This window comes from Gasterosteus aculeatus, chromosome 21 (genome assembly GCF_964276395.1).
Source record: "Gasterosteus aculeatus chromosome 21, fGasAcu3.hap1.1, whole genome shotgun sequence".
Taxonomy (NCBI): Eukaryota; Metazoa; Chordata; class Actinopteri; order Perciformes; family Gasterosteidae; genus Gasterosteus; species Gasterosteus aculeatus.
Genome location: NC_135708.1, coordinates 4,601,651 through 4,614,684, shown reverse-complemented (window position 1 = coordinate 4,614,684; position 13,034 = coordinate 4,601,651). Strand labels below are relative to the sequence as shown.

Sequence of the window (13,034 nt, the reverse complement as noted above, 5' to 3'; positions counted from 1 at the left end):
GTGGGACAGAGAAAAGGTTTCCAAATCTACCTCCTCTACCAGAGACTGATGGTCAGTGGCTGCAGCCCCTTCATACCTGAGAGTCTCCAGTCTCCAGTGAGGATCCTCCAGTACAGCAGACAGCAGCTTCACTCCTGAGTCTCCTGGATGATTGTAGGTCAGGTCCAGCTCTCTTAGATGGGAGGGGTTGGAGCTCAGAGCTGAGGCCAGAGAAGCACAGCCTTCCTCAGTGATCAGACAGCCTGACAGCCTGCAGACACACAGAATAAGACACATGTCACATGATCTGAGGGAGCTGTGAGGGCTGGAAGGTCACTGCAGTACTGAGATACTATGAGGTACAGAGGGGTCACATTAACATGGTTACTGACTGGTTTCCAGTCACGACTGAACACCCACTAATGTACATCAACAACCTGATAACATTACTACTAACTCCATAATGTCAAATATTTACATTGGAAAATTGTCAAAGAAAATTGTCAAAAAAAAAAACATTTCCCTGAAAATATTTGGAAAATACATATTTGATTTAAATCATGGAAGCAGAAAGAATCTTATGAAAGTCATTATTGTACCATGGATGTAAATAAAGACACCAAGTGGACTTTAATTGAATCCTGACCTGAGAGTCTCCAGTTCACAGTGTGGACTCTCCAGTCCAGCACAAAGCAGCTTCACTCCTGAATCCTGCAGGTGGTTGTTACTCAGATCCAGCTCTCTCAGACTAGAGGACTTGGAGCTGACAACTGAGGACAGAGCGTCACAGCTTCTCTCTGAGAGGTTACAGACACTCAGCCTGAAGAGAAGGATGAAGAAGAAGCAGTAAGTATAAAAGATGGCAGCATATTTAAGTTCTGATGTATGAATGAACTCTCTCTGTACTTACAGAGTTTTGTTGGAGGCTTTGACCACTGGCAGCAGCCTCAGAAGAGCCTCCTCTGAAGCAGAGTATTTCTTCAGGTCAAACAACTCCAGATCTTCTTCTGATGACAGTAAGATGAAGACCAGAGCTGACCACTGAGAAGGAGACAGTTCTTCTGTGGAGAGACGTCCTGATCTAAGGGACTGTTGGATCGCCTCCACTAGAGAACCATCATTCAGTTCATTCAGACAGTGGAACAGATTGATGCTTTTCTCTGGAGACACATTCTCACTGATCTTCTCCTTGATGTAGTGGACTGTCTCCTGATTGGTCTGTGGGCGATTTCCTGTCTGTCTCAGCAGACCTCGTAGGAGAGTCTGATGGGTCTCCAGGGAAAGACCCAGGAGGAAGCGGAGGAACAAGTCCAGGTGTCCATTAGGACTCTGTAAGGCCTTGTCCACAGCACTCTGGTAGAGACGCTTTGGTTCAGGTTTGTCTCTAAAGACTTTAGACCACAGGGAGGTTTTTTGTTCTTCTGACAGCAGATTGACACCAGAGCTGAAGAAGGTCAGATGGACATGAAGAGCAGCCAGAAACTCCTGAACACTCAGATGGATGAAGCAGAAGACCTTGTCTTGGTACAGTCCTCTCTCCTCTCTAAAGATCTGAGTGAACACTCCTGAGTACACTGAGGCTGCTCTGATATCGATGCCACACCCTGTCAGGTCGGGTGCATAGAAGATCAGGTTGCCTTTCTGCAGCTGATCAAAGGCCAGTTTTCCCAGAGACTCGATCATCTTCCTGCTCTCTGGACTCCAGTGTGGATCCGTCTCAGCTCCTCCATCGTACTTGACCTTCTTCACTTTGGACTGAACCACCAGGAAGTGGATGTACATCTCAGTCAGGGTCTTGGGCAGCTCTCCTCCCTCTCTGGTCTTCAACATCTCCTCCAGAACTGTAGCAGTGATCCAGCAGAAGACTGGGATGTGGCACATGATGTGGAGGCTTCGTGAGGTCTTGATGTGGGTGATGATGCTGCTGGCCTGCTCCTCATCTGTGAACCTCTTCCTGAAGTACTCCTCCTTCTGGCGGTCAGTGAACCCTCTGACCTCTGTCACCATGCCAACACACTCAGGAGGGATCTGATTGGCTGCTGCAGGTCGTGTGGTGATCCAGAGGCGAGCAGAGGGAAGCAGCTTTCCCCTGATGAGGTTTGTGAGGAGCACATCCACTGAGGCCGACTCTGTGACATCAGTCAGGATCTCCTTGTTGTGGAAGTCCAGAGGAAGTCGACACTCATCCAGACCGTCAAAGATGAACACAACCTGGAACTCTTCAAACCTGCAGATTCCTGCTGCTCTGGTTTCACTGAAGAAGTGATGAACAAGTTCCACCAAGCTGAACTTCTTCCCTCTCAGCACATTCAGCTCTCTGAAGGTGAATGGAAATGTGAACTGTATGTCCTGGTGGTCTTTGTCTTCAGCCCAGTCCAGAGTGAACTTCTGTGTTAAGACTGTTTTCCCAATGCCAGCCACTCCCTTAGTCATCACTGTTCTGATTGGTTCCTCTCCTCCAGCTGAGGCTTTGAGGAGGTCTTCTTGTCTGATGGTTGTTTCTGGTCTGGCTGGTTTCCTGGATGCTGTTTCAATCTGTCTGATCTCATGTTCTTCATTGACCTCTGCAGTCCCTCCCTCTGTGATGTAGAGCTCTGTGTAGATCTCATTCAGAAGGGTTGGGTTTCCTGCTTTAGCGATCCCCTCAAACACACACTGGAACTTCTTCTTCAGGTTGGATTTGAGTTCACGCTGACAAACTGCAGCATGAAGTCCTGGATGAAGACAACAAAGAAGATCCATGAGTCAAAGAACAGATTTCAACATGTCCTGTCCTCAGAGAATGACTATGAATATATTCTGTCCATCTCTTGAGACATAAGTGAAGGTCTCATGTATCAGCATGGTAAGTCTGTAGAGAAATCCTCTTACTGCTCTGCAGACGCTCAGCCAGCTCCTCCTGCTTCATTCTCCTCAGGAACTGCACTGAGATCTTCACAAAGGCCTCTCTGCTCCTCCTCTGCTCTTCATCCAGCTCCTCCTCATTCTCTTTCTCTAAGCATCCTGGGTAATCTGAACTCACAACCTTCTGGATCTTCTTCAGCTCGTTCTTCACAAAAGTGAGGATGTTCTCCTCCAGCAGCTGGAACAGAACATTCTATGAATGACACCAACTAGAACATGGAAGCCACCATCAGGTCCATGTTGGACAGATGGACAATCCACTGGTCTACAAAGTGCAGCATGGAGATGATGGTGAAGTGAGAGATGTAAAAGTAGTTGTTCATGTACACACCATGAAGATGGAGTCCAGGTGTGTTTGATGCTGCTGGGCAGACGGACCTGTGGGAACCTCTGAGCTCTCCTGGTCCTCTCTGTGGAGGAACATGAACCATCAGCTCACATGGTGTTTGGATCATCAACACCAATACAACATTAGTTAAAGATATTGGCTTCTGTCATGATGGATCATGATGGAAACCAGATGCTGAAGACTGTCGATGATGACAAACATTATTAGTTGAGTGACAGTTAGTCATCCGTTTCATCTGGTTTTAGTTCTTACTGTGGGTCATAAAAACAACGTCTGCAGACCTCTGCATCTGGTCCAAAGTCCTATGGAACTACTCCAAACCTCTTTAGTCCGTCCCCTGACCTCTAGAAGTCTCCTTAGATCTTCTGAAACTAGTCTTTGGACCTTTTCACAGAGTCTACTGACGATACTTTCTCCAAACCTCTGCATGGAGTCCAGAGACCACGTCAGCTGGTCCACAGAGCACTGAGTTTATTCTAATCACATGTTCAGTCCCAGTCATCTGTCTCCAGAAGCCTGCAGCTGTCTCCAGATGTGACCTCTGCTGATCCTGATGTGGATGAACTAGCTCACATTGTGTTTACATCTGAGGATGTTTACAGTTAATGATTCACACTTAAACACACACAGACCAGTTAGATGAAGATAATGAGTTCTGTCATGATGGATCGTCATGGAAACAACACTTTAAACAATGAACAAACATTTATGTGATTCATGACTGAGGATCAGAACAGTTCTTCATCTGTTTAAGAACTTACTCTGGGTCATAAGAACGGCGTCCATCTTTGAAGTCAATCCATCGATTATTAGACCGATCACTCTTCATGGACAAACATCTGGGTTCAGGAGACTTTCCTCTCTGCTGATGTGAACTGAAAGAAACACTGAGATTACATCATCACGTCATCATCTAATCATGAAGCATCAGCTCACATGGTGTCCGTCCTCACAGAGACCAAAACAAGGTAAAGGTCCATGACGTGAGTTCTGGATGTGGACCACATGACTCCCTGTAGTGGTTTAGGTCTACTGGTCCTGCTGGTCCCACTGAGAATCAACAGCTCAGTCTTTCAGCTCACTGTTTTCTTCACCAGTCAGTTTGGTTTAGTCCCAACAGGTCTCACCAAGTCCTCCATGGAGCTCTCCCTCCCTCACTGGACACTGCTGAAGGGCCCTGGAGCAAGAAACCCAGAACCTCCACCAGAGAGTCTGGTAGAAACACCTCATCAGCCTGAGACCCTCACCTTGCATCAACAGAGGGACCAACGTCTTTGAAGAGTGGAGGACGATCCATAGACCGGTTACTCTTCATGGACACACAGCTGGGTCCAGGTCTCTGATGGATCCTGGTCACACATGTAGAAGCAGAGTCAGTGAGTCAGAGACGTTGTGACATGGAGACGAGTGGAGGACAGTTGGAGATGGTCCTCTCACCTCTGAGCTTTGGTCTGGCTGTCATGTTCCCCACACAGAGGGGCTTCAGAGGGAGGGACTCCGTCCTCTGGGTCCTCAGCCTGATTCATAGCAGAGTCCACACCTTCACACCTTCACACCAACCTGCTGGCAGAGCTCACACGTTATTATCTTCATCAGGACAAACACACAGAGCTCATTCACCTCAACACTAAAACTCTCATGGGACACTTTGTGTTGTTGTCTTGAGACAACGTGTCAAGAGACGTCATTTTAAATTCTCATCCTATAAATGTCGTGTTTCTTTTAAGCGCTTTCCTTTGGCAGGAGGCAGCGGTCCATCAGGACGTTATTTATGTTAAATCACTATATAGGCTACTAAAACTCAGCATGCAGAATCACAACACGAGATATGTACCATATATCGCTACGTTTAGCCGCTAGCAAGACACCTCGTTAGCAATGGTAATAAGCTTGTTATAGCACGCTCGTACATTGATGCTAGTATTAAGGGCTCTCGCAATGGCTTCTTTGTAATGTTACTGTGAGCTACAGAGCTGACACTTTTTCACTAAACCTTGGAGTGAGATGTTGTCAGGGATGAAGCTGCAGCCGACAGCAGAAACATGAACATGCAAAACAACCTACAATCTCACTCATGTGGGCCTTTATGATCATGAGGTCAGAATGCACACAATTGTACCAAATACACACCTGATGCAATAGGCTACAAGCGACTAGATCTCCACTCTTTGCTGTCCTGCTCCTAAATGGTGGAAGGAGGTCTCTGAAGACATCAGGACCACAGAGAGCCTTCACATCTTCAGACTAAAGACACACCTCTTCAGACTCTACCTCCACTAACACACTAACTAACTGCAGCACTGACATTGGACTTATAATGGTTCTTATCTACAGCTGTAAAGTTGTAAAGTGGCTTATTTGATGAAAGTGCACTTTGTTGTTTCTTGTTCTTCTGGGTTTGTGTCCTTATGGTTGAAACGCTCTTATTGTAAGTAGCTTTGGATAAAAGCGTCAGCTAAATGACATGTAATGATTTAAAAGATGAACATTAGCACTCATCTTCCAGCAGATGGAGCTGTGCTGTTTCTCCTCTTCATCTCCTTCAGAGTCCAGAAGTCAGTAAAACAGTCCAGTATCACATGACATGTGTCATGGTCAAATATGTTAGAACATAATGATCACTTTTAGCATAAGATTGTCTATATTGAAGCTTGACGTGTGAAAAGCAGAATGACCCAACGTTTCCATTTGCAGCGGAGTCTAAAGAAAGGAGGGCGAGTCAACTTGCTCTCACACAAACGATGGAACAAAGGAACTGTCTGTCTGTTACTTCATCTCAACCTTCATATCTCACTTCGCAATTTGTCATACTGGCCACTGGAGACGACCTTCATGTGTGTGTATAAAAGCTCAGCGCTGCTCGGAGACGCGTCTCCACAGAGCTCTGTAATACGTGCGCGTGTATTTGACCTCCTGCTAGCAAGAAATCAATTGACTTTTACAACTTTGATCATTCAGCAAGACTTTGTTTTTATTAGATAACATAGAAATAAATGATTCTCTTCTCCCGAACTAGTTACAATGAAATATTCCACCAGAGTGTTGCTCGGTGTACCGGTACTAGAAATACTAGCGACGTGTCGGTCGCCAACGAACCGGCTCTGAGAGCGACTCTTTGACGCGAACGACGGGAGCCGCTTTGTTTCTCTCTCTCTCTCAAGCCACATTTGATTGGTCAATATGTGTGGGGGCGTGTCTGCGCTGAGCACAGGGCGGAGGGGCGGGACTTACACACACAGCAGCAGCGAACAGGAGGGAGGAGTCAAGAGAGAAACAGAGCGGTAAAATAAAAGTTACGAAAGTGAGTGTCAACAGGAAACGCAGCAAAATCTGGACACATGTCAATGACATTGATCTATCTAATGCAGAATGTAGAGTCTGCAAGACTAAAATCTCTATCTTCTCCAAAACAGGGCAGATAATTTCAGAGAGAAGAAACCGGATCAGCCCCTCAAAGCGGAGCCACTTGGTCTCAATGTAAATCTTCCCTGAAGGACAAAACTCTGCATGCTGACTTTTTTTTGTTTTACACATTTTAATTTATATGTTGTTGTGTGATTCTGTAAGCTTCTGTATGTTGTTTCACTTTAAATGTGTTGAGTATTAAAACGTTTAAAATAATTAAAAGTTAGTTAAGTTCATTTGTAAATAGTTAAACGTTTGTTTTTGCACTATTTTTTTTTATCACTCTTTAGAATGTATAAATAAAAGTGTAAAAGTGTATTTATATAAAAACATTTCACAGTGGGTTTTTTACATTAGTACATTATTGTTGGTGATAAATTAATTTAAGCACCAAAAAAATCAGAAGAGCCATTTGGGAGCCGAAAGAGCCGGTTCTCTAAAAAGAGGCGTAATTCCCATCACTACCGGGTAAAAGAGGACGTCTGCTTTGTCTCAGACTTCTGGCCCTGATCTGCTTAGAGGGCGTGGCGTCACGTGAGGGGCGTGTCCTCAACTGTGTTGCTTTCAGGAAACGTCGGCACTGTGAGAACTATGAAACACACTTTCTATCCACCATATTCACATTTCAACTTTGATAAACACGACCTTTTTAAACAGACGTGAGGAAAGAGAAGAACGTTTAATCTCACAGAACCAAAACACGTGATGGTGGGCTCGACATGTGGACGTAAAACCGGACCAGAACCAGTACCGGAAACCATTATTTAGGGTATATATCATGATAAAATACATCAACGCATTATCTTTTTTTTATTCGGCAGAGTCCTGACTACAATAAGCTGGAATCCACATTAAAATACTCCAAACACACCTTTAGCTGGTGGGGAAGAGTCACATATGACGTGCAGGTTTGTCCACAACCTTTGGACCGAGTGGGACATTTTGTCGGTGCTTGAAGCTCGCGGACGTTGGAGCCAAAGAACAGCAGCGAATCGGTGGATTATGAATCATTGAGTGAGACAAAGCCTGCAGAGTTACTGTGAAATACACAGCGAGCCAGCAAAGACACACACACACACACACACACACACACACACACACACACACACACACACACACGTCTTACCTCTGCCGCTTCTCACAGGAATTATGGATTTAATCTGCTGTTTCTGCAGTGAGGAAAGTCCCCGAGTCGCTTCACTTCCTGCAAAAAGTTGTGGCCACCAAACGTTGTGTGTCACAGAAAAGCCGCGTACGTGCACGTAAACCGCATCGCGTCGCTCATGATGAAAGCGCGCAGGATGCTGCATGTTGTGACTTTATGCGACATGTACAATCACTGTTATAGTCGTATCCTATACGCGGGTTATCTAAATCGATACAAATGCACGGAGACGAGGATGCAGTACACGTCAGGTCTTTCCCAGTGAGCGTTTTTTGGTTGAAAAGACGTCTTTGCCCGACGTTGAAAAGACGTTTGTTTAGACCACATTTCAACGTGATTTTTTATACGCTAATATTTCGTCCTCTCTTGTGTGCTATATTATTATTTTGGAGGTTTAAAAAGAAACTACGTCCACATTTGTAAGTTTACCACCGATATTATAAATCACGTTGAAAACGGGTCTAAACAAACGTCTTTTCAACGTCTACGAATAGACGTTGAAACAACTTTGCAACGTGTTTTCAACGTCGGGCCACAGACGTCTTTTAAACGTTGTTTCAACGGATAAATTGCTCGCTGGAAACTTACAAGTTACAGACTTAGTCACAGTTATCATGTTAACAGCCCTTAACAAGGACAAACCCATTATTTTATTAATTAGTATTTATTATAAATATAACACTATACATATAACAACACTTTTGCTAATTAAAAACAATACAAAAATAAAATATATATTTCAGGGAAATAAACTATGGAATTAAAAGTGCAGAAAAAACATGAACAGGTTAGTTTAGAATTCGTGTTTCTTGCCCCTTTTTCTGGATTATTTGAACTTAATTTTCAGATTCTGTAACAAGATGTGGCTGTGAGTCACTTGAGTTGGGATAGTATACCTGAAATCATCTCCCTCATCCGCACTTGAGGATTCTTTGTGTAAAGGGAGTCAGAGTGCAGAGAACAGCCCTCAATTGCAGATTCCTCTGGTCATCATGTTTATTCAATTCAAATCATTTTATTTTGTTCAGCTTTGCAATCTGTAAACATGCAACATCCTGTCCCCTAAACCCCAAAATGTAAAAAACCTTCAACCTGGAGAAACCTGAGGGGAAAACAGCAGAGAAGTAGGTGTGTAGAGGTGTGTATGAACAACTTAAAGATGTACAGTGCTTTCAAATCCTTTGACAGAAATTATTCTAATATTGAGAGTAGTAAACCAGGTGTAAGGCAGGACCAGTGCAGGCACAACCTCCATCAGATGTAACCTCCGTCAGATGCAACCACCACCCACAGAAACCTGTGAGGTGGGAAAGCACAAAGACTTCAAGGAAAAGGCAAAGTTGGTCATTTGGGTTTATGATGACAGTAATAAACTAGTAATAATAACAGCAACAGCAAACAGCACAAACAAGAAGGGTCAAAGCCCCAATGATGAGATAAAGAGTGGAAGTCATGTTGACTTCTTGAGGTGTGCGCATGCGCAGGCTCCCTGGTCGTTTGGTGCAGTGACGTCATGAACCCTGTCGGTGTCTTCTTGTCAAAGCGACCAGCGACCTTATCTGGTTTCACTGGAGACTTTTGTGGCGTCTGACGTGAAAGCTCGTGTTGTTCTGCAGTTTCTGTCCTCAGAGTCTCACAGGAAGTCCGCATGTGGCCGAGAACGGTCTTACTACCCGGATGTGACTCGCCCCGCCCATTTCACCCACAATGCATCGCGGCAGGCTTGTCCGCTCTTGTGAGCGCCAAATATCCCAGAATGCATTTCACCTCAGCAACAGGCAGCGACGCCAGAGGGAAATAATACAACGTTATATTTAATCCACGTGATGTGACGTTGGGACTTTTCAGGCAGCGAGTCAGTTGTTTGAGCGACTCGTCTGTAGTCAGTTTGTCCACATTGAGAACTATGACCTCCAGCAGGTGGGAGATGTGACGCGCGGCTCCAGACGGACCGTCTACCAGCTGACTGGTGCGTCTTCATTCAGCCGCACACACGTTCTCCCTCGCGCCGCCTTTAACGACACAATGTCACGGTCATTTGTTGATCACGCGCCATATTCATTCATATATATATACTATGTAAATCATTTAAAACAAGCATGAGGTGTCGGTGAATAATACAGTTTATAGTTGAAGCACAACTATACTGTACAGGACTGTCTCAGGAAATTAGGATATTGTGATAAAGTTCTTTATTTTCTGTAATGCAATTAAAAAAACAAAAATGTCATGCATTCTGGATTCATTACAAATCAACTGAAATATTGCAAGCCTTTTATTCTTTTAATATTGCTGATTATGGCTTACAGCTTAAGAAAACTCAAATATCCTATCTCTAAATATTAGAATATCATGCAAAAGTATACTAGTAGGGTATTCAACTAATCACTTGAATCGTCTAATTAACTCAACACCTGCAAGGGTTTCCTGAGCCTTGAAAAACACTCAGCTTGGTTCAGTAAACTAAATCACAAGTATGGGGAAGACTGCTGATCTGACTGCTGTCCAGAGGACCATCATTGACACCCTCCATCAGGAGGGTAAGACACAAAAGACATTTCTCAAAGAGCAAGCTGTTCACAGAGTGCAGTTTCAAAGCACATCCACAAACGTCTGTTGGAAGGTGAAATGTGGCAGGAAACGCTGCACAACCAAGAGAGACGACCGCAGCCTTAAGAACATTGTGAAGAAGAGTCGCTTCCAGAATTTGGGGGAGCTTCAAAGACTGAAGCTGGAGTCCAGGTATCAAAAGCCACTGTTCACAGACGTGTCGGGGAAATGGGCTCCAATAGCCGTGTTCCCGTGGTCAAGCCACCTCTGAACTCAAGACAACGGAAGAAGCGTCTGACTTGGGCTGTGGAAAAGCACCGGACAGTTGCAGAGTGGTCAAGTCCTCTTTTCAGACGAAAGCAAGTGTTCATTTGGAAGTCAAGGCGCCAGAGGCTGGAGAAAGGCTGGAGAGGAGCAAAATCCAAGTTGCTTGAAATCCAGTGTGAAGTTCCCACAGTCAGTGATGGTTTGGGAGCCATGTCAGCTGCTGGTGTTGGTCCACTGTGTTTCATCAAGTCCAGAGTAAATGCAGCTGTGTACCAAGAGATTTTAGAGCACTACATGCTTCCGTCTGCTGAGAAGCTCTGTGGAGATGAGGATTTCATTTTCCAGCATGATCTGGCACCTGCCCACAGTGCCGAAACCACCAGTAACTGGTGTACTGACCGTGGCATTACTGCCCTCGATTGGCCTGCCAATTCCCCTGACCTGAACCCCATAGAGAATTTGTGGGGTTTTGTGAAGAAGAAGCTGAAAGACACCAGACCCAACAATGCAAATGAGCTGAAGGCCGCTGTTGAAGCATCCATAAAACCTCAGCAATGCCACAGGCTGATTGCCTCCATGCCACGCCGCATTGATGCAGTAATCCGTGCAAAAGGATCCCCAACCAAGTACTGAGTGCATTAATGGACATTTTCAAATGTTTGATTTTGTTTTGCTGTTATAAATCTTTTTTTTTACTTGGTCTGAGGAAATATTCTAATATTTAGAGATAGGATATTTGAGTTTTCTTAAGCTGTAAGTCATAATCAGCAATATTAAAAGAATAAAAGGCTTGCAATATTTTAGTTGATTTGTAATGAATCCAGAATGCATGACATGTTTTTTTTTTTTAATTGCATCACAGAAAATAAAGAACTTTATCACAATATTCTAATTTTCTGAGACAGTCCTGTATATTAAAATCTAATGAAAAATGTTTAAAGTGCTTCACTGCTGCCAAAGTAAAACATTTTACCCCAAATGACACATTTCAAAGTGCTTCCCTGAGCTGAGAGCTAACATCTCATGTCTTACTGCAGGTCCCCCCTTGCTGTCTGGGTTCAATGTGTCGGATATTAACACAATAAATTGGGCGCGTGCAACGTCACTGCTGTGCGTCGGTTTTTCTTCATGAGAACTATTTCTGGTCTAAACTGATTGAGCTGTTGAGGGTGAATGAATGCATGTAGTTCTATTTGTTCAGCCTTATATGTCATTGAGTCACGTGTGACTGAACTTTACCACTAAAATAAACCTCGTGTTTGGGCCCATTGACCCGAGTCGGATGGTTCCCCGCGTTTCTGCACAGACCAACGTAAGTGAAGGCCGTCACGTAGCAGAGCCGTTTCCGTGGCCTCGTATGGAGGACGGTGCAGACCGTATGGGTGCAGCTACCTACGTCACAACGCTGGACCTGCTGAAGGGACACTGGCAGGTCCCTCTTACGTCCAGAGCTTCTGACGTCTCTGCTTCTGTCCCACCTGATGCCTTTTGGCTGCGCAATGCCTCAGACACTGAAAACATGAAATGAAATGACATGCACATGAAAACAACGGGACACAACTACTTGTAAAGGTCATTTAAGTTGAAACATATTACCTACACAAAAATAAGTAAATGAACTGAAGACCGCAGATCTCTCACAAACGCGCTGATCAAGAGTCGTGATTCTGGTCCCTCATGCGTCAGGCTTCATTCAGTGATTGAAACTGAAGGTTTCACAGTACCCACATTAGGGCTGCAACGAACGATTATTTTGGTAATCGACTATTAATTAATAATCGACTAATCTAATGATTATTTCCCCCCCCAAAAAATATTGACTTCAATGTAGAAATTTGAATTCAAATGTATTTGAGTAACAAGTTGTGTAAACATCATTATAAATAAACAAAATAGTAATACAAATTAAAGTGCAAATATGCTTTTAAAAGTAAAGTGCAAATAAAGTTTTAAAAATAACTCAAAATAACAATCAAGCCTCTGCAAGTGCAAAATAACTCTAACATTCAAAGTCCAAAACTAAAAAAAATAGTCCATCTTTCCCGACAATTAAAGTGCAAGTAAGGGTTTAAAAGTAAATCCAAATGACTTCAGGGGAACACACCATTCATACACGTTTCAAATTGCAATGTAACAGGTGAGCATATTGACGTGCTCTGGACTGAGGCTGGCTCTCTTCTTGGAGGCGATGTTCCCAGCTGCTGAGAAGAGCCGCTCAGAGGGAGTAGACGTAGCTGGAATGCACAAGAATGATTTGGCTAGTGATGCCAGAGCTGGAAACCTTGCCTCATTCTCCCCCCTCCACCCTGGCTTGACTGCCACACCCTCCGCCAGCCACTGAACATTTGACTGTTATTGCATATCCATTTCTTACTGTTCATTATGCATAACTATTTCTTACTGTTCATATCTATC

At 44.1% G+C, this 13,034-nt stretch overlaps 1 protein-coding gene across 2 annotated transcripts in view; it reads right to left on the bottom strand.

The window, feature by feature from the left end:
- The window catches only part of LOC144390247 (protein NLRC3-like), a 69,892-nt gene extending 61,829 nt beyond the window's left edge, over positions 1 to 8,063 (bottom strand). Inside the window, exons 1-9 of one of the 2 annotated variants that reach the window (XM_078096705.1) lie at positions 7,764 to 8,063; positions 4,670 to 4,795; positions 4,480 to 4,581; positions 3,994 to 4,107; positions 3,215 to 3,293; positions 2,851 to 3,061; positions 890 to 2,693; positions 626 to 799; positions 77 to 250 (exon numbers count right to left, since the gene is read on the bottom strand). In XM_078096705.1, coding sequence (XP_077952831.1) covers positions 77 to 250; positions 626 to 799; positions 890 to 2,693; positions 2,851 to 3,061; positions 3,215 to 3,293; positions 3,994 to 4,107; positions 4,480 to 4,581; positions 4,670 to 4,758 — 2,747 coding nt within the window. In that variant the 5' untranslated portion in view covers positions 4,759 to 4,795; positions 7,764 to 8,063. The remainder of the gene's footprint in view (positions 1 to 76; positions 251 to 625; positions 800 to 889; positions 2,694 to 2,850; positions 3,062 to 3,214; positions 3,294 to 3,993; positions 4,108 to 4,479; positions 4,582 to 4,669; positions 4,796 to 7,763) is intronic. The other variant, XM_078096706.1, reaches the window with a different exon arrangement.
- Positions 8,064 to 13,034: the final 4,971 nt, after the last annotated feature.